The 24496-nt window shown below is 40.3% G+C and overlaps 2 protein-coding genes and 1 long non-coding RNA gene across 13 annotated transcripts in view; 1 reads left to right on the top strand and 2 right to left on the bottom strand.

Annotated features, from left to right (window-relative positions):
- The window catches only part of LOC142665431 (uncharacterized), a 252998-nt gene that overhangs the window by 182364 nt on the left and 46138 nt on the right, over positions 1 to 24496 (top strand). For 3 of the 4 annotated variants that reach the window (XR_012851501.1, XR_012851503.1, XR_012851500.1), the window contains exon 5: positions 22680 to 22869. This is a non-coding gene — a long non-coding RNA (uncharacterized LOC142665431). Of the gene's footprint in view, positions 1 to 22679; positions 22870 to 23508; positions 23711 to 24496 lie in introns of those variants that run through there. The other variant, XR_012851502.1, reaches the window with a different exon arrangement.
- On the bottom strand, positions 1353 to 8102 carry LOC142665971 (keratin, type I cytoskeletal 19-like). Its single transcript, XM_075845812.1, has 8 exons — positions 7524 to 8102; positions 6735 to 6817; positions 5353 to 5509; positions 4596 to 4757; positions 4400 to 4525; positions 3620 to 3831; positions 3099 to 3535; positions 1353 to 1447 (listed from the first exon to the last, which is right to left on the bottom strand). The coding sequence occupies exons 1-8, from the start codon at positions 8100 to 8102 to the stop codon at positions 1353 to 1355; spliced, it is 1851 nt and encodes a 616-aa protein (XP_075701927.1).
- On the bottom strand, positions 11904 to 15473 carry LOC142665427 (keratin, type I cytoskeletal 47 kDa-like). 8 transcript variants are annotated; one of them, XM_075845120.1, is made up of 8 exons: positions 15012 to 15473; positions 14496 to 14578; positions 13753 to 13909; positions 13101 to 13262; positions 12890 to 13015; positions 12512 to 12729; positions 12156 to 12253; positions 11904 to 12004 (listed from the first exon to the last, which is right to left on the bottom strand). In XM_075845120.1, exons 1-8 carry the CDS (start codon positions 15471 to 15473, stop codon positions 11904 to 11906), a joined length of 1407 nt encoding a protein of 468 aa, XP_075701235.1. The 8 variants fall into 8 exon arrangements, with proteins under 8 accessions (XP_075701235.1, XP_075701239.1, XP_075701236.1 ...); XM_075845124.1 differs by having other exon boundaries at positions 11904 to 11984; positions 12181 to 12253; XM_075845121.1 differs by having other exon boundaries at positions 12156 to 12238.

The following is a 24496-nucleotide window of genomic DNA, read 5'->3' as shown; positions in this document are numbered from 1 at the left end:
CCTTCTGTGTTACAGAAAAAAAATGAATAACATTGAAATTCAGCAAGAAAAATGAAATTTGCAAATTTCACCTCCACTTTGCTTTAATTCCTGTGAAATGCCTGAAGGGTTAAAAAACTTTCTAAATGCTGTTTTGAATACTTTGAGGGGTCTAGTTTTTAAAATGGGGTGTTTTATCAGGGTTTCTAATACATAGGCCCCTCCAAGCCACTTCAGAACTCAAGAGGTACCTTAAAAAAAAGGCTTTTGAAATTTTCTTAAAAATATGAGAAATTGCTGTTTATGTTCTAAGCCTTGTAACGTCCAAGAAAAATAAAATAATGTTCAAAAAACGATGCCAATCTAAAGTAGACATATGGGAAATGTGAACTAGTAACTATTTTGGGTGGTATAACCGTCTGTTTTACAAGCAGATGCATTTCAATTCTGAAAAATTCAATTTTTTCAAAATTTTTTCAAAATTTTGCAATTTTTCACCAATAAACACTAAATATATCGACCAAATTTTACCACGAACATGAAGCCCAATGTGTCACGAGAAAACAGTCTCAGAATCGCTTGGGTAGGTTTAAGCATTCCGACGTTATTACCACATAAAGTGAAATATGTCAGATTTGAAAAATGGGCTCTGAGCCTTAAGGCCAAAACTAGGCTGCGTCCTTAAGGGGTTAATAAACTGGTGACAGATCTTTTTTAAGTTTACTATCGACTAATATCCCCAAGTCCTTTTCCATGTCAGCTTTACTCACTGTTTTCCTATTTAATGTGTTATGATGGCATGTATTTTCCCAACGCAAAACGGAGAAAACCAGCATTAGGGTAAATGGCGGTAGCTAGACCTTGTATTGCCCACTTATCCCAATGGACACTTTGCAGTACCACAACGCCACATAACGTTTTCATTTTCTATTGTGCCTAGTGGAGCTTTAGGTATAAATGGAGCTTTCTCCAGGTTACTGTAATATATTGTGGATTTAGTCAGGTATATTTTGGGAGGAACTGTCATATGTCTGAAGCGTTGTATTTTTTTAGAACTAGAACAAGATGTTTCAGAATGTTTTTGTCATGATTTGTGTCATACGTTCGGCCGTTGTTTACTTCCATATTCCAGTCTATTTTCATTGTGGGGAAGCTTGTTAGCCCAAATACCCATAACTCTTTGTAGTAAAAAATTACCATGTTGGCTCATTGTCAGTTGCTTCAGAAATGTATTGAATAGAAGTTAGACATAAAGACAAATAGAAACATGTTGAAAAACAATAGAAAAATCTAAGAACCCATAGCCGCAATAGATGAGGGTAACTGGTAACTGGACTCGGTGCCGTCCCGTATTCTGCGTTTTGGGTCACATCTCATTTAACTGGCTCTTCAATCTCTTCAGTTTTGGATTCCACTATGTTGCCATCAACGTAGGTTTCGGTTATCACGACTGTCCTCCTAGTTTTTGCTATGGAAATAAAAAGCAATGGAGAGGGGTTAGGGATCATACAACTACTGTCACTTCTATATACACTACTACTACCACTACTACTAATATTGTACAAAGGCCCATTTCACATATGTCCTCTGATCCAGTTTAGTTCCCTCTAGCGTGTTACAGAAACGCCGTAGGGAAAACTGATGCAAGAACTCATCCCATGCTTTCCTATGGGTACAGTTTCAGCATCTGATGTATCGGTTGCAATGCCGGACCTCTCCCTGCATCGGACAGAAGAACGCTGCATGCATGTTTTTCCTGTACTGCTATGTCAGGTTAAGGATGCGGTACTAGTATACAAAGTGCAAAAAATGTCATCAGTTGTCAATGAATTAGAATATCATCAAAAAGTAATTTTTTTTCAGTAGTTCAATTCAAAAAGTTAAACTCATATACTATACATACAGAGTGATGTATTTCCAGCATTTTGGCACCTGCCCACACTGCCAAATGTACCAATACCTGGTTTAATAACCACAGTATCACTGCGCTTCATTGGCCAGCAAACTCGCCTGACCTAAACCCCATAGAGAATCTATAGGGTATTGTCAAGAGGAAGATGAGACACCAGAACAACAATGTAGACGAGCTGAAGGCTGATATCAAAGCAACCTGGGCTTCCATAACACCTCAGCAGTGTCACAGGCTGATCGCCTCCATGCCACGCCGCATTGATAACACCTCAGCAGTGCCACAGGCTGATCACCTCCATGCCACGCCGCATTGATAACACCTCAGCAGTGCCACAGGCTGATCGCCTCCATGCCAAGCTCAATTGATAACACCTCAGCAGTGCCACAGGCTGATCGCCTCCATGCCACGCCGCATTGATAACACCTCAGCAGTGCCACAGGCTGATCGCTTCCATGCCACGCCGCATTGATAACACCTCAGCAGTGCCACAGGCTGATCACCTCCATGCCACGCCGCATTGATAACACCTCAGCAGTGCCACAGGCTGATCTCCTTCATGCCACGCCGCATTGATAACACCTCAGCAGTGCCACAGGCTGATCGCCTCCATGCCATGCCGCATTGAAGTAGTAATTCATGCAGAGTCGTAGCCCCGACCAAGCATTGAGGGCAGATACTGTACATACTTTTCAGTAGGCCAACATTTCGGTATTAAAAATCATTTTTGAAATTGGGAATATATAATATTCAAATTTTCTGAGAGACTAAATTTTGGGTTTTCAATAAATGTTACCCATAATCATCAACATTAAAAGAAAAAAATGGTGGAAATCGATTCATTTTTTGAATTGAATTACTAAAATAAATTAACTTTTTGATGCTATTCTAATTCATTGAGAAGGACGAGTATATGAAGCCAAACTCAAGATGAATTTGCAATAATGACATGAGCTAAATGGTTACAACCAGTATATAGGCTGTTTTTTTTCTTCATTGCTTTCTTAACATTGGTAAATAATTGGTAATAAATTATTATACAGGGAGCAATACATAGTCACTGGGGTTGCAGGTTAAGATTTTGTGGTGGATGATACTGTGAAACCAATGAAAATCACCCAGTAGTACTCTCACATACATTAGGAGACATGAAAACAAGCTCATGAGACTTTGACAGCATTATCAGATGTTATAATGCATATCTGTTTACCATCTGAGCTTTGACCTCCAGAAATTGATGGGCTTTGACTTCCAGATCCAACAGAGGCTGATGAACTACTTTGACCACCAGATCTTGCACCTGCAGAACCAGAAGTTGCTGATGCACAAGAGCTTTGACCACCAGAACCTGCACTTCCAGAGACAGAAGAGTTAGATTGACCTTTAGTTGCAGAAGATGGTGCAGTACTAGAGGTCTGACCAGACAAAGGTGAGCCACTAGAACCTCTACTTCCAGACGTATCTGAAGGACCAGAGCCTGCACTTCCAGAAACTACACTTCCTGTAGAAGTTTGAGAAGTTGCAGAACTTGAGCTTTGAGTTGTAGAAGCTCTAGAAGTTTGGACTGATGTGCCTCCAGTTTTGGAAGCTTGAGTAGTAGTTGTGGTCCTGCTGCCTTGTCTTATACCTTGACCAGTCTCAGAATCCCTGTAAGGAAAACACCATAAGTGTATAATACTTATACATTTCCTTTGAAAATGTTGTCATTTGTGGCGGCATTTTCTTAGTTACCCTTCTTCCAAAAGCTGCTGATAGGTCGCAATCTCCTGTTCAAGACGGGCTTTGATATCCAACAGTGCTTCATACTCAGACTTTTGGCATGCCGTATCATTCTTTATTTGCTCCAACTGCTCTTCCACACTACTGATTGTCACCTGGATTTGTGATATTTGAAAGCAGTAGTTTCCTTCTTTTTCTGCCAATGATTCATCCAAGGATTGTTTCTAATTCAAAATACAAGAAGGTTTAATAAAGAGTATAGACACATTTAAAAAAAAAAAAATTATTTTTTAATTACATATGTCAGTGGTTACCAGGAGTTAAAAAGGTTACACTAAGTTTAAGGCTGCAAACTACATTCCTACATTCATTTTCAGACCTTCTGATATTCAGTTTACAACTTATTCCTAGTTTCACACATTGTTCATGTGGGGTTGTCTCTCCAGGTAATACATGCTGGATGTGAAGTTTGTGTGTCTAGGATGCTGCTGTCTTTCCTAGCTCTCGTGTATCAGCACAGCTTCATTCCTGTACTGCTTTCTTCTTCTACTATCCTCCCTTGTGTTTACACAGGGAGACGTGCTGCCGACAACGATAATATTTCACTTTTTTTAAAACGATACGATCAGCAGATGATCGTGCGTTTGCTCGTTGATCTGCTGATCGCTGTCCTGTTTACACAGGGCAATTATCGGCAACGAGCGTTATATGAACGCTCGTCTGTCCGATAATCACCCAATGTAAAACCCCCTTTAGTCTGTCCAGAAAACATCATGAATGATAATATCTTACCATTGCATATTGAGCTTGTAGCTCCATTTCTAGAGTTTGAAGAGTACGCCTTAGATCTGTAATCTCAGTTTTGTTTGTCTGCTCTTGTTGGACTCCCACAGTGATCTCTTGCTTTATTTTACCACTCTGGAAAGGACAGGAAAATAAAAGTTAAATTACCAAGTTATGCAAAGTTGAACACAATATGGACATTTACCTGTTGGTTGAACCAGTCCTCGGCATCCTTGCGATTTTTCTCTGCAAGAGCTTCATATTCGGCTCTCATGTCGTTGAGTATTTTTGTCAGATCTTTCCCTGGGGCAGCATCCATTTCGACATTGACTTGGCCAACAGTGGTCCCTTGGGATGATTGTGTTTCCTATAGAAAAAGAAGCAACTTAGGTTCTTATAACCAAAAAGATGTGTGACGTGCTATATTAATGTTTCCACAGAAATTAAGAAATACTACAGTAGACCCCGCTTAGTCTGATTTTCCCCATACTGTTTCTTCTATACTTTACTCGACCCTCGGATGCCTTTTATTATTTGGATGCATATACCCTCGAGCAACTTTTATCAGGCAGGCATGATTTATTTATAATTAAGTAACGTGGAATTTGAGTAAAGTATTTAATAATATTACTTGTGATCAGAGGGATAACTTGAAGCTCCTGTGCCCTACTGTAATATCTTTACCAGGGCCAGTGCCATTTATATCACTGCTGCCCTCTTGTAGCTATTGGGACCCCCTCAGAAACCAGTACCCGGTGCTATTCCAACTTCTGCACCCTATAGTGACACCTCTGCTTGAGAAGTGGAAGTCATAAATTAGTCAAAAATAGACTGAAAATCCCATTAGTAGTATATTGAGAAAGGTATATGTACACAGCAAATTAAATACGGTATAAGTGATAGTTTTAGGAAGAGAGTGTCATAATAGGACATTTGCTTACAGCCCAAAAAGGTGTCTATACCTCTTCATGATTCTTTTTGAGATAGGCCAACTCCTCTGTCAGACTTTCAATTTGCATCTCTAGGTCAGATTTGCCTAGGGTTAGATCATCCAAGACTTTTCGAAGACCATTGATATCTGCCTCAACGCTCTGGCGCAGATGAAGTTCACCCTCATACCTGGTGGTAAAGAATCTCAGATCATGAAAAACGTAAACACGAGAAAAAATTGTTAACTGGATTTATCAATATAACTTTGATAAATGTTTTAGTATTTGATCATTTGATTTGGAAAAGATAATGGATTTGGTTTATTTTAGAATTGAAATCTGATACCATTATAAAAGATGATCAATAAATTAGAAAACCTAACATGCAAAGGAAATCTTATTGTTATGCTGAAGGGGCAGACTAAGAGGGATTTTTGGCCCCAGGCATTCAATTTCATGGACCCTATATTCACCACTGCAGCCCTGAAATGTGATTTGCAAGGGTGTATGTACCATAGAAGCAGACCATGTGGCTTCAATGGGGCCTTTGGAGACAGGGGACCTATCCCTGTTGGTCCCATGCCACTGCTATTAGGTTGTGAGAACTTGTGCAGGACTCCCCTCTCCAGAGGAACTGCATTGTTAACAAATAAGGGGGTGGGGAATTAGCCAAAGGGGCATGGAAATCTGTAGAGGGAGAAACAAATACCAGGCCCCTCTGTCCTGGGTGACAAAGCCCATCACCGTAATTAGGGGTCCGAGTGATCTTCAAAAGAAGGAAAAGTATATAAAAAAAGACTTAAATATTGTCTGCTTTTTTTTACACGAACTCCTGACTTTGGCTAAAAAAGCTGCATCAAAAACCCCACAAAAAAACTACATCGAAAACTGATTGTGTGATGTTAGTCTTAGTAGAATGTAGAAACAGATTCATATTACCGGTGAGAAATATAAATGCAATTTATGTCCTATTATAATATTTTTACTTAGATTTCATGTATACATGTACATATAAAATAAATAACAACAAGCTAAGTCCATGCCTGGAATCACTGTCCGTGATTACCGGCATGGCCGGCCCCTGGCATTTGCGAGCCGCGCTCTCATATAAAGTATAGGAGCATGGTCTGTAAAAAGCAAGAAATAGGACATGTCCTATCTTTTGTGGAGCCTTTCTACGACACAGACACCTTCATGTAAATATACGGGAAGGTGTCCGTGGGCAATAGAAGTGAATGGGTCCATTATTACGGTCCGTAATTATGGTTGAATTTTACGGTCGTGTGCATGGGGCCTAACAGATATCACAGAGTAAAAACGGTTGTAAGTACCAATATAAAAATTTTGGTAAATTTAGGGTCATTTTCAAGTGTTGATTTAAATTTAGACATTCAAATGCTTTTTTCTTTACTTACTTCATCCGGAAGTCATCAGCTGCCAGTCGGGCATTGTCAATCGCCAAAATGACACTTGCATTGTCCATAGCTGCATTTTGTATCTGCCGATTAAGCAAGACGAATAGTGGATCGAAAGAAGTCTTAAAAAATTATACTTATATATGAAATTCAAGGCTGTATGTACTATAGGTAGCCCATATGGCTGCTATGGAGACCCTGGAGAAAAAGGCCTATTCCAGGTTAGTCTCATCCCAATTTAAATGGGTGGTGAGAAACTGTACAAGGGGTCCTCCACCTCCACGGGTCCTCCATTGTTAGCAAACAAGGAAGGTGGAAATGTACTTGAGTCAGAAACAGAGGATGAGGACATCCTGTCTTGGGTGGTTAGGAGCGTGGTGGTGTCAAGCAGCTGCTTAAAGGGTCATCATATTTATTTAATTTCTGTGAGGTTTTAATAAAAATAAAAATACCAATTGTAAAAAATAATGCTGATCAGTTACTAAAATCTGTTGGTCACCAAAAGATTTTACAGATCAAAAATTCGAACAACAGTAAATTAATTCACAAACCTTTAATAATTTGTCTTAGATAAATGCCACAATTATGATGTGACTTCCATTATGAAATTTTTCTTAAAATACTTTTTACTAACATTTTTAAAGTTAGTTTTGTTACTTAATTTTCATGACTCCATTCAACTGTCGCTAACTGTAGCAGCATGTTGCAGATCATGACATGGTTTGGAGATTATATCACAGATTTTAATCCATGCAGAGTAACTTTAAAGTTAGGATTGTTCTTTCTCACCTGAGTTTGAAGGTCTTCAATTGTTTTGAAATATTGGCTGTAGTCTTTGGCTCCTGTGCTGGTAGAACCAGTGCTATTCTTATCATACCAGTCTTTGATTTTAGCCTCAAGGTCAGCATTTGCCCCTTCTAAAGCACGAACTTTTTCCAAATACGAGGCCAGGCGGTCGTTTAGGTTTTGCATTGTTTGCTTTTCATTCCCAGAGAGTAATCCATCATTTCCACCGAATCCACCACCACCAAAGCTGCCACCAACATAGCCTCCTCCAGAGCCACCAGAACCAAAACCACCTCCTGAGCCACCACCATTAAAACCACCTCCTGAGCCACCACCAAAACCGACTCCTAAGCTACCACCAAAACCACCTCCTGACACAGCACCACCAAAGTTTCCTCCTGAGCCCCCACCATAACCATCAGAAAAACATGCAACTCCCTGCCCACCACCAAAGCCTAAACCACCACCACCACCACCTTGTCCTCTATAAGATGAGCTACTGACATTGACACTATAACTAGAAGCAGAACCGGAACCATACCCCCTGCTAACTCCTCCGCTCCTTTTATATTGACTTGCCATGGCTCCTGAAGCACAGAGATACCCTCCACACCCTCCACAGCCTAGAAAAGTAATGGCACCAGATGGGACATTGAGTGTTGTCATTTTATACAGCAGCGCTGTGGGTGTGCCATATTGAAACATTGCGTTGCGACAGACTATTGTCCTAGCCCAATTTTTTTCCTGTATCTGATAAAATTACTGTGTAATCGTTAGGGTGGGAGACAGCAGCAATGATAAAACCCTTTAATTAAAATGTTTAGTGAGGTAAATACACTATGAAGCAATCTCTTAATTCTCCCGGACGATTATCTTTGGTGATGCTAGGTGATTTATAGGTTGACTAGTATCAGTATATTGCAATATAGGTCTGTGAGACTGATATCATGCTACAAACACTTGTAGGACTCCAGATATGAAATATTCTTGTGTGCACTAACATTGCAGTCAACATTTCTCAAAAATATTGGTGTGTTATAGAATAAATGTCTTTCTAAAGTTTTTTAAAGGTATTAAAACGTTATGGGACATAACATAGATGTCTAATAGGTATGGGTTCTACCTTTTTTTGGGATCCAATTACCCCCAATAGATGCCAGGTAGCGGCCGCCACAAAGGGGAGGTGAATCGAAAAATAGTCGATCAATACACGCACACAACTCTTTTTTAGCGGTCTATAAAATTTACAATAACTAAAAAAATTCCCAATCATTTTCTTAAATGGGTATTTTAACTACAAACATGTTTTGTAGATAGGGGTCCACCTTTCAGACACCTGACCCCCAGTAGAAACTGGGCAGTGGCCATTGCAAAGGGAAGGAAAATCTTTGGTAAAGTTCTTCCAGCCTTGGCACTCCCTGCCCCTTTGTGGCAGAGGGAAGTGGCGATGTACCTGAGCACATTCTATAAGGCATTTGTTCCTTTTTAGGTCCACCTAACATATGAATTGAATTATGAACTTACAATTGAGGTGGAATAGTGCTAACATTTACTTTGCGTTGCATGTGGCTAGTTACATAATACTGATTCTTTTTTGTTTTCTTCCAAGTAGCTTTAAGTCTAAATTACATTAAATTATATAGCAGTTATAATAATTAAGTGTTACAGTAATATTTGGCATTACTATTCTCTCTATTAGTGGAACTGTATGTTGCCAAATACGATTTTATTGCAGTCTAGCTGACTAAAACTTCTGCAATTATTATATTCTATAAAAACTTCACCACTTGTTGAGCACAACTTAATCTCTAGAATATATCACTAACAGTAGAAAAGTTACCAGTAGGTACTGGGCAGGTGGGCACACCTGGTGATGTCACTCATTCTTTAGCGGTGGGCCAGAAGAGGCACCGAATGGGTATGGAGGCTATGTGAGTATCATTTAAAAAAGAAGCAAAAACACTCAACAATGATTGAAAAAGCCTGTAGGGGCAGAATGACTATCCAGTCAAGAAAGTAGACAGGTGTTTGAAAAGGGAATTCCAGGTAGAGATATTTTTCACCTATTCACTAAGTCAGAGAACCGTCCAGGGGTGCCGTGACTCTCCGCTCATCCACTGGCATGAAAAAAAAAACGCTCTATGGGAATTACGGAAACAGCTAAGTGCAGCATTATGGGTTGGCATATGGAGGGCATAGCTATGGGTTGCAGAAGTAGCAATTTCATTAAAGCTCCAAAACCTTGGGGAAGGGGGCATAGTCCTCCCAGTCACATAAGAAAGCAGTAATCATAAGAATGGAGTGGAATGACTTCTACATGCGCTATAATGGAAAGATGGTAGGTTTAGGTAAAATGTAATGCTCCCTTACACCACTGGGGTAATGGATAATCCTAACACCAAGGCAACATCTGGATCGTGTATTCACGTGACTCTCTTGCTCAAGGACCAGATCAAGTATTAATGAGGATTGTAATAGAGGCTTTGTATGATCATGCATAATCTATAGCATAGCATGTGATGCTCTTATATTCTGTGACTAATCCTATTTTTACCCAGAACATTGTATAACCTTGTATACACAGCAGGTATGGGGGTGGAGAGTTAAACACTACTATATGGGCACCATATGGCATTGCTTTGGGCATTATTATGTAACAAATATGTTCCAAGCCATATATGCAGAGATAAGTAGATGCTTGATAGTTTAGATGCCACTTATCTGCCCCAAGATAAGGAAACCTAAAAGTTTCTTGCAGAGCTCATAGACATATTGCTGGAATATCCCATTGAATATGGGTCAAGACCAGAATTGAATGTCTTTGGTCAGCATAAGAAAACACATCTTATAAAAATGTACTGTATAATAATGGACTTTTCATTGGTTGACTCTATGGAGTAAAATATTCTCTGTAAAAGTATGTATAAACATTGCCCAGTAAGCCTTGGCATTGGCCTTGGTTTGTCTGGTGGTAATGCCTGCCAAGATTGAGGGTTCAGTTGCTGGACCCACTCCATTGTGACTATTCTGACATGTAAGGGAAAATGCATGGGTGGTTAAAGTGGGGCTATAGGACTAAAAGAGGTCATGCAAAATTCCCTGGAACATATCCAAAAGATGCCTTCATTGAGAAAGTGGAACGTCGCCTTTTGCACTAGATGAATAAACACCTTTATTTCGTACTTATGCTGGTGTGCTGCCTCTCTTTCTTTTGGATACGTTCCGGGGAACTTTGTCTGGTGGGATCCATGCTCCAGATCCTTGAGGTTCAGCACCCATTACCTTCTTGCTGTGCAGCTCCTACCTTGCTCTGTTTGGACTGTGGACTATAGGAGGTGGTGCCATAGGACCCCTAAGATGTTACAATGTGGCATAATTTTATTAGTACTATCGTGCGACACAAATAATAATTTAACACTTGTCCTGCTACCTGAGTGCAATTCATAGTGAACTTGATCAGTGGTTGTACCTGGTGCAACATATTTCCTTGATGAAAAAGTGAGCTCTGATACTCCTCCTTATTGCATAGGCTACATAGTCTCACAGCCGGAAGATGAACATGATCACCTTGCATCATACACGTTCATCATTGTGATCCAGGAGCCTTTAGAATTAAATAACCAATGGACACCACAAATAATACAATAAATCCCCAAACCACTTGAGACCACCAGAGATATTAAAATTGAACCCTAAACCACCCTAGACCATCAGGGATGTTATATATTAATTCCTAGACCACCAGGGCCTTATTATTCATAATCATACCACAGGGATACATAGATCACCAGGAATATAAAGGTATTGTTTATTATTGCCGTTTTTCGGACATAGGGTCATTGTGTCTCCTTGGAATACGTCCATTGTAATTGTATACATAGCATTAAACAAATGAGGATGGAGGACAGAATGGCCCATGCCAATGATCCATATTAGTGGTTTCCGACCTGTAGCTCTCCAGCTGTTACAAAATACCTGTCATGTTATGCTGGGAGTTGTAGTTTTGCAACAGGTGGAGAGCCACAGCTTGGAGACCACTGACCTACAGTATATGATACTAAAAAGAAAGATGATTTATTTTTGTTTTTATGTATTTATTTCATTCTGTTGGTGGCATGGTTTACTAAATTAACTTCTGATTTTGAGTTAAGTGAGCTGCAAAATATCTGCCGTCTACATTTGTAACATAACTTAATAATGAAATATCTGGCTGTGGTTCACCCTTTCAAAAACATCCTTTACAAGTCAGGTGAGATGCATAAAAGCTTTTATTGAATTGAAAAGGAAAACAACCTAATGTAACATTCATTTAAAAGAGCAGAATTTCTGAAGTTTCCCACAAGCCGGCACCACTCTCTTCTGTATACAACTTGTTTTCTCTTTTTAGTTCAATTTTTCTTCAACCTCCTCAACTCGTGATGAAACAACCTTCCCATCCACAACTTCTTCCACTATGGTCTTTACCTTTCTGGTTTTGGTTGGATCTAGAAGAAAATTTAGATTAAAGTCTGAGAGTAATCTGGACCTCCTGCCATAATGGTCATGGGTCCCTTACAAACCACCAAAGTTATAATACACTTGATCTCGGTTAACACAATGTTTTTTAACAACTCAGGAGCTGTGGGCTCAACTTACCTTTTTTGGAGTCTACAGAAGATGCCTGTGATTTTGAAACCTGTGATGATGATGCTGTAGATGCTGAAGACTTGCTCACTGAACTCTGGGAGAATTGACTGTAGGACAATAGGTTTATGATTAAAACTTTTTGCTTAGAATTCGTCAGGTTAAAAAGAGAAACCCAAGAATCAAAGATACAATATAAGGTATTTCGAGAAGAGTCAGCATTGTAGTTCATTAGTCTCATCATATACTTTGCATATTGGTAATCTTCTTTGAGAGGACCGCTAGAATACCACTTTCAATGCCATTTTGTATGGTCGTCTCAATGGGCCATCATTATTCTTAATGTTTTCTGTATCTCTTGTGCTTACCCTAGTTCTCCCTCCAGCAGACGGCGGTATGTTTCAATTTCCATTTCCAATCTTGTCTTGATATCAAGAAGTTCTCTGTATTCCTGGCTCTGTCTCTCCATGTCTGATCTGATCTGGATCAACTGTTCCTCAAGTCCACTAATAACCATCTGGAGCTGTTGAAGTTGTGCTCCATAGCGACCTTCTGTCTCTGCCAGGGTGTCTTCAAGGGATTTTTTCTAAAATTGGGTAAAGAGGACCATATTTTGTTTATGCCATACCGAGATGGAACAAAAATCAATAGCAACAAAACTTCTAAATATTATAGTCTCTAATGTCTTAGATATTCTTAGGAACTTATCATATTATATATTTTTTATACTGAATTTATTGACTTACCATTGCCAACTGAGACTGGAGTTCAATCTCCAAACCTTGGAGGGTACGTCTAAGGTCAGAAATTTCTGTCTTGCTTGTTGTCACCTCTTCGACACCAGCTGAAATTTCCTTCTTCAGGTCATTGCTCTAGAACAGTTGAATATATTTTATATTAGCTTCTTATAAAGCGCCACTTTTATGTGAAGGATTACTGTGCAAAAAGCAACCTCACCTTCTGGTTGAACCATGCCTCTGCATCCCTCCGGTTCTTCTCTGCCAGTGTTTCGTAGTCGGCTCTCATGTCATTCAGAAGCTTAGTGAGATCCACACCTGGTGCAGCATCCATTTCTACGTTGACTTGGCCAGCAGCACTGCTCTTTGAAATCTGTAATTCCTGTTCATTGACATATAGAAAATAGTGTTAATGCCCTAAAGGATTCCTGTCATGGCAAACTTAGGTTAATAGGCAGGGCTGCAGCTATAGCGGTTGCAGAAGTAGCAGTCGCATCCGTCCTGGTGCGTGAGGGGACCCAAGGGCCCTTCTACATAACAACACGGCAATATTTTGAATGGCACATGGCAAGTTGGGACTTTTACAGATTTTGCATTGAGGCCTGGGACCTTTAGTCTCGTTCAAAGGCCTGTATCGTTATTAACTGATAAGCGTGAAGATCATATCTCAAGAAGTTCTGAAGGTAAGAGATAAATGGGATGAAGAATGACGTTGGCCAGAGGTGGACATGGTGTTGGATACAGTTGTTGTAGACCTCATGGTCTCATATGCCACCTATGATATTTTGCACATTACGATGTTTATATTTGTTTCTCATTTTAATATTTGTATTCAAATATGTACATTTGTGTATAAAATCTGAAGTGCCCACCTCCTCATGGTTCTTCTTCAGGTAGGCCAGCTCTTCAGACAGGCTCTCAATCTGGATCTCCAGGTCTCCTCTGGACAGGGTCAGCTCATCCAAGACTCTACGGAGTCCATTGATGTCAGCCTCAACACTCTGGCGAAGAGCCAGCTCGTTCTCATACCTTAGAAAAAATACAATAAGTTCAACACATGCATTAGAAGGAAAAAGAGCGTATAGCAGACAATGATTAAAGTTAAGCACCACTTTCAATTGAAAGAATGTCCACAGCTACTCTTCCCACCACTGACTGCAGTCTGCCATATTGGTCTTACACCTAAATGGGGTTTTTCTATTAATTAAAGTGTATGAGTAAATTGGGCTACATGGAGCCAAATTGTAACTCCAAAGTAGGGTTGCATATCTACATATATAACTAAGTAGCCCCTAATCCAGTTCTTTGTGCTGGACGCCATCTTTCTCTCCAAAGACTAGAAGTTTCCCCAGCACTTCTTATTGTGAATTACAATTCCAGCTTTTCACGAGTGGAGATCTAGCATTGCCACCCGTTGTCCATGACATTTAATGATGAGCAATAACTTGAAGATATTTAGGCCATTGTTTGGTAAGCAGGATGGCTGTTAAACTATTTATTTGGGAGTCAAAAAGACTTTCTAATGAATAAATACAATGGGGGTTTCACTTTAACAATACATATGATCTAATGGTATAATAAATGAGACTATTTCATATATACAATTTGCTCTTACTTCAGCCTGAAGTCATCAGCAGCCAGTCTTGCATTGTCAATTTGGAGGACAACACGAGAATTTTCAATGGTGGCAGATAAAATCTAAAAAAGAAAACAAAAGAATATATTGTAAGTGTTTTTTAGTGTTGCTAGGATTATGCAGGAGGGAACTACTCTGCAATGCTAAAGGTGCACACAAACTGATGAGTCAATGAAGACCTGATCTAGGAGGAACTATGCACATGTATGTCAACTTAGAACATGGAAATAGTCATGGATGCAAAGTCTACTTTTAATATGAAGTCAACATTGACGTTGTAGTATAATGCTGTGGTTAGGCATAGTACAGCAATAACTTGATATACTATGGCTTTAAGGTATATAGTTCCCAATATAAATCAATGGCAACTTGAAAATACAGGTCTATTATTTAAACACAGGGTATTGTGGGTAAGCAGGAGACAGTAAAGTTGTAGAACATTATTCATGTTTTTCAATAGAACATATCTCAAAAAAACAATACACAGGACTGTACCTTGCTCCTCAAGTCGTTGATGATGTCATAGTACTTGCTGTAGTCTTTGGAAGATGCACCAACTCCAGCACTAACTTGTTTCTCATACCATTCTCTGATCTTCACTTCTAAATCAGCATTGGCGGCCTCTAGATCTCTCACTTTGTCCAAGTAGGAAGCCAGACGGTCATTGAGGTTTTGCATGGTCTGCTTCTCACTTCCACCAAAGGAACCAAAGTTGCTAGATGATCCTCCACCAAAGCCACCAGCAGAGAAGCCACCACCACCACCACCACCGGATCCAACAGCAGAGCTCAAGGAGAATGCTGCACCGGATCCACCACCATAACCACCACCGTAGCCACCACCGTAGCCTCCACCAAAGCCTCCTCCATAGCTTCCCCCACCGATGCCACCTCCAAAACCACCAGATGAGCCTGAAACTTGATAGGATGATGCAGAGCTTGAGCGATAGGAGGTCATGGTGGCTGTATTGCTGCTGGAGCTAACCAGGGCAATTTCTATCAGATAAGAAGTGTGGGTAAAACCTGTGGTCTTCACACTCTATTTATATGGCTTGTCAGGGGTGTTTCAGTTTCAAAAGGGAACATCCTCTTAGAGAAAAAAAAAAAGCTTTTTTTTTCGTCTTTTTTTTTTTTGCCTGGTCAACACCTGTTTAACACCTCCTCTGGTAGATTCAGACCATTCTTTTAGAATGTATGCAGCCCTTAGGCTGTTTGTTATATGTAGGCTAGAAACTGGGAGAGGCAAATTCCTTTTTTCTTTAGAAGGTAATACAGTCACTCTCTCTCACTTTGCTCCCAGCTTCACTATATCAAATTTACAATCTGTCAGCTTCAGGCAAATTCAATTCTTCAGTTCTGAGGCCCCTCAAGTAAATCTTAAAAATTTCTTGTCTGCAGATGCCAGCATATCTTCTTTTCACATAAATTTTTACAAAATTATTTTTATTGCACGCAGTATACTGTAGAGAAGAAAGGTATCTCAGCTGAAGTGCATTATACTATTTGTAGAGCACTTTTGAGGATGTGGTGGGGTGATCATGAAGGTATTTTTGTGATGAATAATAATAATATTGCCCATTATTTATAGAGTGCCAACATATTCAAGGGAGCTGTAGCCATGCCAATCCTTGTCCTCAGTGCACGCCAGTCCGTGTCCCCACACTTGAGGCCCAATATTATACAAAGCCAAGTATCCAATGGAAGTTTTTGGAGTGCATGAGTAACCCAGAGTACCAGGAGGAATCCCATGTTAGTGCAGGGAGGACATGTACACTCCATACAGATTTTGCCCTGGTTGGAATTGAATGCCTTGTCTCAACACTGCATGGCTGTAATGCTATCCATTGTGCCAACCATATGTGGCACAATACAAAAACTATTTTATCTGATATTCTTAAGAATTGTTGTTTCATGCCAGACTTGGTTTAAGCTCTTTACTATTGTCAATGGTGTTTACAAGGGTGCACTATCCATGAGGCGGGGTGAGAACTGTATCAGAACTCTGCTCTGACTGTAGCGTGGCCCAATTTTGACAGTTATGCAGTCCATCTCTGCACTCCAATTTGGGAAGGTGGTGGTCACACCATTTCACTTTTTGCCTCAGGTCACAAAACGCCTACAAGCTCCACTGGGGGTTTGTGTCCACATTAGTCAGTGGTAATGTGGATATGATTGCAAATAAAATAATTGCGGGAATTTAAAACGTCAGTCAAGGAAATCTCAACGTGCTAGAGCTGACATGGATGTGTAATGGAGAAAAGCCTCTATCCCGTCACTACCTTGCCATTGTCACACTGTTTCAAGGTACATTTATAAGAAAGCGTAAGAGCTTTTGTTACGGATTACGAGATTATTTTTGGGTGAGTCACAGAATTGCTTCTCACTCATCTAGTTTATGTGTGGCCACAACCCTGTGTTAGAATGAAAATGCAAAAATGTAAAATGCAAAAATTTACTCAAGTAGATTCCTTCAAGAGAGCATTTCTTAAGGCCCTTTTACACGAGACAATTATCGGGCAAACGAGCGTTCACATAATGCCTATTCCTGATAAACTCTCGTTCATCGGCTGATTGTATTGTTTAGGCCGCCTAAAATATTATCGTTGTCGGCAGCACATCTCCTTGTGTAAACAGGTAGACGTGCTGCCTCCATGATTGAAATGGATTGGAATGAGCGATCGTAGTAATGAGCGCTCGTCCCTATCCATAGCTCCTCGTGAAAGGGGCAAACGAGCACCGATCAACGAGATGTCTCGTTGATCGGCGGTCGTTTACACGGCCAACGTCGGGCCGTGTAATAGGACCCTTAGAGGGGTTGTGTCCTAAAACCGGCCAGCTGATTTACCATGACATGTAGCAAGGACCGGTGAAGAAAACAAACTGCAGGAAACCTAGAGAAGATACTCCTGTACATGGAGAATATAATGCTAAGGTTGTCTATAGACCCGTCTCTCTGCTCCACCAGTACAGTTAGGACTTCAATGAGGCTAGTCCTTTACTTTTCTTTATCATCAGATATCTTCAGATACTAATTTGGGGGCCAGTTGCATGGTGCCCCCGTGAAGACTTGCACCACACGTACTATTTATCTGTTAAGTATGCTGTTTTTTTGCTTTTCTATGAGGAAAAGGAAGGACAGATAATTTGCAGGGAGTTTTTCCACCATCTCAAATTCTTGACGTTGTCCAAGCTTGGTTGGTGATTTTCGCTGACCTTTCCCTGTGTTTGTGGTGATTTTCATTTGACCTTCACTATGTTTTTTGCCTTATATTAGGCTAAGTTCACATCTCGTTTTTACTCTATGTCTGATGTGCACGTTTTTCCATGAAAAAAACAGTGTAAAAACATGTACCACAGCGTGTATATTGATTTCTATGGTCAGGGCGGATGCCCTAATAGTGTAGATTCTGCTTACATTTTGTGTGCTTACGTTCTATCCTTTTTTTGTCCATGTCCTGAAAAGCAATTCCACTACGCTGTTCAGTACTTTTCCAAAACGTATACAACACATATACCTTTTTATTTGTATTGAATTTAATGGATGACGTATGCAATATTAAACCCTACATTTGCATACGTAAAATGTATAGGTTTTTGTCACCATATATGGGAGATCTTGACTTTACAAAGTTTGATTTAGCTCAAGAACAAGAAAAACGTGTACGTTTTTAGACGTAAGAACGGACACAAACGTGTAAAAACATATACAACGTATTCTACAAAAAACGTAAGCGTATGTTTTTGTAACTTTAAAAATGTGTACATCGTCGTATACCACAAACGTGTGCACAAAACGAGTTGTGGACTTAGCCTTAACTTGTCTCTCCATGTTTGCTCTGTCTCTTTGTATATCTGTGTAACGTACCAATTTATCTTCATCCTGTATGTTTGTCCATTCTACTTAATAATCTTTGTGTCAATCCTGTCTCACTTTTAATCTGCCGTCTCCTGGTTTGTGAATGGCTGCTACATTCCTAATTATCTTTACAGATTTTTGCCTGTTTATTGTCTTCAGTGTTGACATTGTCTGACGTCCAGGACCTCCAAAAGTATTTTTAAGGTGGTCCCAAGCTTTCTACCCATGAGCAGATACAATTGTCTTTCCGACTACGACCCAAAAACCTGTTGCTACTGACTTTATCCTTCCAACAGTTTTACTTCTACATAAGGAGTGTACATGCTTAAAGAGGCTCTGTCACCAGATTTTGCAACCCCTATCTGCTATTGCAGCAGATAGGCGCTGCAATGTAGATTACAGTAACGTTTTTATTTTTAAAAAACGAGCATTTTTGGCCAAGTTATGACCATTTTTGTAGTTATGCAAATGAGGCTTGCAAAAGTCCAAGTGGGTGTGTTTAAAAGTAAAAGTCCAAGTGGGCGTGTATTATGTGCGTACATCGGGGCGTTTTTAATACTTTCACTAGCTGGGCGCTCTGATGAGAAGTAACATCCTCTTCTCTTCAGAACGCCCAGCTTGTGACAGTGCAGATCTGTGACGTCACTCACAGGTCCTGCATCGTGACGGCACCAGAGGCTACAGTTGATTCTGCAGCAGCATCAGCTTTGAAATGAACAACTGGGCATGTTTTTTTTCGTATGTCCAAGCCACGCGTAATCTCGCGAGATTACGAGGTAAACGAGATTTAGTTTCCCTTGCTGGAAATCTCACAGAAAAGATTCAGAAGTGTCAGGATTCTGAATACACATGACGTCCAGGCTGGAGGTCATGTGTATTCATTATCAGGACACTTGTGTATGTGGCTGCACATCGTTCTAGTAAGAACACTATGTGCTGTGTAAATGAATGGAGAGGAGTGCATGATGCTGATTGGACACTGATTCGTCAGCATCATACACTTCTATTCACAACGCCCAGTTAGTAAAACAAGTAAACACGCCCAGTTAAAAACACAATACACGCCCAGTTGGACATACGAAAAAAAACATGCCCAGTTGTCCATTTCAAAGCTCATTTTATATATATAAAATAGCTCATAACTTGGCCAAAAATGAACGTTTTTCAAAAAAAACAAAAACCCGTTACTGTTATCTACATTGCAGCGCCGATCACATGCAATAGGAGATAGGGATTTGAGAATCTGGTGACAGACCCTCTTTAATGAAGGAGGGGTGGGAGGGTCCTTTGTTCAGGACCGTCATCTCCTGGTCAGAGTGGAGAGCAGTTTACAAAGATCATCTCTTGCTCTGGAGGACCTGTCCTGTCCTGCTTTACACAGACAACACATTGATTTGAATGGCCACTGTGTAATGCTTAATTTCCCCTGTGGTGGCGCTGCACGGAAACTGAACTCTTACTGCCAGGTTTCTCCTCAGATTACAGCCTATCGCTGGAGGTCCAAGCAGGAGGACACTTTGTGATCGGATTTTTCTCAAAGGACCCTTCTAACAAGTAGAGATTGTCCAAAGCGGAGAACTCCATTATAAATCTGATCCTAAGTCCATTTTCTAAAACGCTTCCATCAATGTCAAATCTATAAAACTGATCCCAGTTGTTTACCCACTGAAACGATACCAGACTTTCCAGTATTAGAGGCCATGAGGAAGCATCCTCTTATAACACTTGGTCCCAAGATGCTCCTTGAAGGATCCCTTATAATATTATCTAACTCTAAACCAATGGTCTCCAACATATAGCTCTCTAGCTACTACAACTACCATCATGATATGACATGCAAGAAGCTGTAGTTTCGCAACAGCTGGCCAGTCAGACTGGTAAAAAACATTTATTTATCCACACATACACACCATTTAAAGTAAAGCTGACCCATGTTTTTCGAGCCTTCAACTGGGATAAGAGTAGTAGTTACAAATGTGTAAAAAATACTTTATACAAAACCACATACATTTTTTGGCCAATCATTTCACCTCTGTGACCTCTACATTCCTATAACTGCCCTCTGCTTTTTCCTGTATTACACGTCAGCTCTTACTTTTAACATATCTTCATGATTTCACTTTTACAGCCTTCATTCCTTTGGTTCAACCTTAGGGCAACCATAGAGAAGTCGATGTCTTACTGAATGTCTGCTGATCCTTGGACCCCCTGAGACACTATTCTTATCATCTATATGACAAAAGGGAACAATCGTGTTCATCACCCCGAAATTTGTCATCATGTTGAAAAATCTTGTGCAATATTGAGTGGTTTCGATCATCGGAAAAACTTTTTATCTCCTTCCATACTGCCTGATGCTCAGGCACAATGACTTTAGATATAAGCTGCCCACAGACGTCTTTATTGTAGGCACTCACTAAATACAGAGGGGTCTGCCATCAATCTAATGTCTATGAGACCTGGCATACATGCACCTTAGGAATGCCATCAGGGAAGCTAAGGTTTGATGGCATGGGTTTGTAATGCCATAGCTGCCTGGCATTCACTCACTTCTGCTCCACTGAGATATCATGTATTGAGGTTTTTGGTATCATTGTGACTGACTGCTCTCTAAAGCCTTTGACTTGGGTTTTCCATATGGGGATTGTTTTCCTACATAATTCCTTGCAACAGAAAAAAAACTAGCAACAGATCTGGCCAATCAGCATTGGTGTTTCAAAGCAAGGACAGAACTGCATTTTTTGTCCAATGAATAATCCAGAACTTCCCATGGAAGGAGCCCAGTAATGCCCTGTGAATGGCCCTTGGGGCTAGTTTAAGGGGGTAGCAAACTGGGCAATAACCCAAATTTCCTAGGGTGTCCCGAGTACCGGACCGACCCCCAGAGTGGTGGTGGCAACAAGAGAGAGAACTGTTGAGCTGTTACATCACAGCTACTTTGTACTCGCTGTCTTCTGCATCTATATGGCGATATTATATGGACACTGTATGGGAGTTTTACTTAGGCACTGTATGGCGATAATATTTGGACACTAAATTATAGTTTTATTTGGGCATTAAATATTAAATGGTAGAAGCAATGCTCAGTAGTGGCATGAGGGCACTCAATGGTCCTATCATTGGCATTGTATGGCGGTATTATTTTATATATGCGGCTGTTGAGATTACGTGTGAACCCGTCTAAAAATGCCAGAGTGGCCCTACTATTCTTGTTGCCCATGGCCATATTTTCTATACAACCCTCATGCCCCCTTACTAGTGTGCTCCCTGCTGCTTAGTGTTCCCTTTGCAGATCTTAATTATAAGCATGCTGCTATTATATATAGTATCAAAACTATTATCACACGGAGAACGGCATATTGACACAGCCAGGGGCATTAGAATTGTTGGTAGGGGTGTAGTCTGAATTTGCAGTATCTTCTTTTAGGCTAACAAATAACTTGTGTGTCAAACGTGTTCTGCAAGTTTACGTAAAGGCATTAAGTGTGTTAAAGTGAATAGTGTTCTCTTAAGATTTTAGAAGGATGGTTATCATGACGATGCTCTTTTTAGGGTTGCATTTAACTTTTTGCATTAAAACAGGACCGCCCCTCCCCAAAAATATAAAAAAAATAAAAAATCCCCAGAAAATATAAATCTTTGGATCGTCTTATTCTATTTGGTTGTTAAAAATTATTATTACGTTGTTTCCTGATTATATCTGGTTTGTACAACCTCATAGCTGTGCCGAGCTGTAATATGGCACCCATGGCAGCCTATTTAGGTGGCATTTATTTTAGGCACACCGCTTGGCCATGTGAATGTGCTATTTACATTTCATTTAAAGGGTAACTAAACCTTCAGAAAACTCCTGATATATCATAGTGACATCTCAGAGGTTTTGATGGGGGGATCTGAGCCCTGACACCCCACCGATCACCTAAACGAAGCGACAGAAGTGCTCGGGTGAGCGCTGAGCTGCTTGCTTTCTGATTGGCTTTTCTCAGGATCCGAGCAGTTGGTGTACGGACGCATAGATTTTCTATTGAGTCCATACACCGTTACATCGGCTTTCCGAGAAAAGCCGAACAGATACTAAGCGGCTCAGCACTCACCTGAGAGCTTCCGCTGCTTCGTTTTGGTGATCGGTGGGGATCTCAGTGCTCAGACCCCCCCCCCCCCCATCAAAACTTCTGAGATGTCACTATGACATGTCAGAAGTTTTGTGAAAGTTTAGTTACCTATAAAAGGGGAAATGCTGTTATGTAAAAAATATATACTGGAATTTTCAGATACAGGCTCAGAAGGACGGACACTTTTTTCTTGCAGGTGCCAGGACCTTGCTGATCTTCTGACCTGTAGGACTTGCTGGGGCGAGTCTAGGCAATCTGACACAGTCATTGACGTTATCTCTGGTCATCAGTCCAATGCCCTGCGGGAAGGACAATAGAGCAATGTCATGTGAAGTGTTTGCACAGTTCATGTTACTCATGGAAAAAATACATTATTAGAAACCAAGGTAAGACAATGTAGAAAAGTAAATGTATCACTGGAAAGGGTTTTTTGGGGTTAGAAAAAAAAAAAGACCTGTTTTTTCCCTGGAACAGCGCCACTCTTGTACCTGGGCTGTGTCTGGTATTGTAGTTCAGCCTGTTTAAATTGAATGTGGCTAATTGACTATTGTCTTTCTCAGGCTTAACCAGTCTGTCACCCTATCATTAAAGGCCCTTCTACATGGGTCAATGATTGGGCAAGCGATTGTTCATGTGAAAACTCGTTCTCAATTATTGCCCTGTAGACAATTCAATTGAAAAATTATCAAATGCTCGTTCATCGGCTAATCTTGTCGTTTTTGAGGCCAATAAAATGGCAGCTAGTCGGCAGCACAATAAAATGGCAGCTAGTCGGCAGCACAATAAAATGGCAGCTAGTCGGCAGCACATCTCCCTGTGTAAACAGGGAGATGTGCTCATGATGGAAATGTATGGGGACGAATGATCGTAGTACGGATCGCTCGTCCCCATACATAACCGATCATTCCTCCTTTGTTTCTTTACACTTTGTCAATTTTTTTGTTTTGTGCATTTTACATATGTATTTGTTCCGTTTTTTTTTGTTAAAGGATAAAATTTTTTTTCCTGTTCTTGTAATCTTGCAGAAATTTGGAGGATAAAAACCAGAACAAACATGCACTTGTGAACTATGCAAACACAGAACATTAGTTTTTAAATTCATCCTATTGATTTTTTTCATCAGTATTCCATCCGTTTGTTTCTATCCGTAATACGGAGCTAATGTTAATTATGAGTCTCTAATCACTTGAGCGTCTAAAATACATGGATATTTAAAAAAAGAAACTTACGCTACTTTCACCCGTTTTGCGGATGGAAAAAGTCCATGGAAGTCTATGGAGAGTGATTAAAATACGAATGCCAAAAGTGACCTAAGTCCATATGTACAGGTGTTTTAATGTCATTATTTGTTCAGTATTTGGTCAGTGTTTACATTTGTATCCGTATTTAGTTCCATATTCATTCAGTATGTGCATCCGTTTATTACTTCCTAGTTTCTAAAGTTTAAAAGGGAGTCTCCCCCCTGTTATTATTTTACAATGAACTACGTTGAAAAGAACGCCAGCAAAAATGCATGAAATACGCATAACTTCAATGAAATATGCGAGCTGCGTATTTTACACACATCCCATTGACTTTAATGTGGTGTAAAGTTCCTTAATACGCTGTGCAAACGGGCATGTTGCAATTGTGAAATTGCGCCCCTAAATGGAAAAATAAGCGTATGCCAAAACGCTAATGGCGTTTGCCGTTTTTTACACAAAGTATTACGGATGTCCTCGGGAACTCCAGTACTTCTGTCGATGTCATTGTCCATATATGAACAGTGACAGCGACATTGGCAGAAGTGCTGGAGTCCACAGGCAGAGCATGAGCTGATGCTCTGCTTGGGAACTCCAGCGATAGGAAGCCCTGGAATTGACCAAATATGGACGTCGGGAGCAGGGCTGGAGTCCCGAGCAAAGCGCTCGCTGATGCTCTCTGCTCGGGATTCAAGCAATAGGCAATGAGACAGCCCCTACTGGTCATGTTCATGAACAGCACATGAAGCAAGCCCTCAGTCACGTTGCGCCA

The sequence above is a fragment of the Rhinoderma darwinii genome, chromosome 13 (assembly GCF_050947455.1).
Source record: "Rhinoderma darwinii isolate aRhiDar2 chromosome 13, aRhiDar2.hap1, whole genome shotgun sequence".
Classification (NCBI taxonomy): domain Eukaryota; kingdom Metazoa; phylum Chordata; class Amphibia; order Anura; family Rhinodermatidae; genus Rhinoderma; species Rhinoderma darwinii.
Note: the sequence above shows the minus strand (reverse complement) of the source record. Positions and strands in the feature narration are given on the sequence as shown.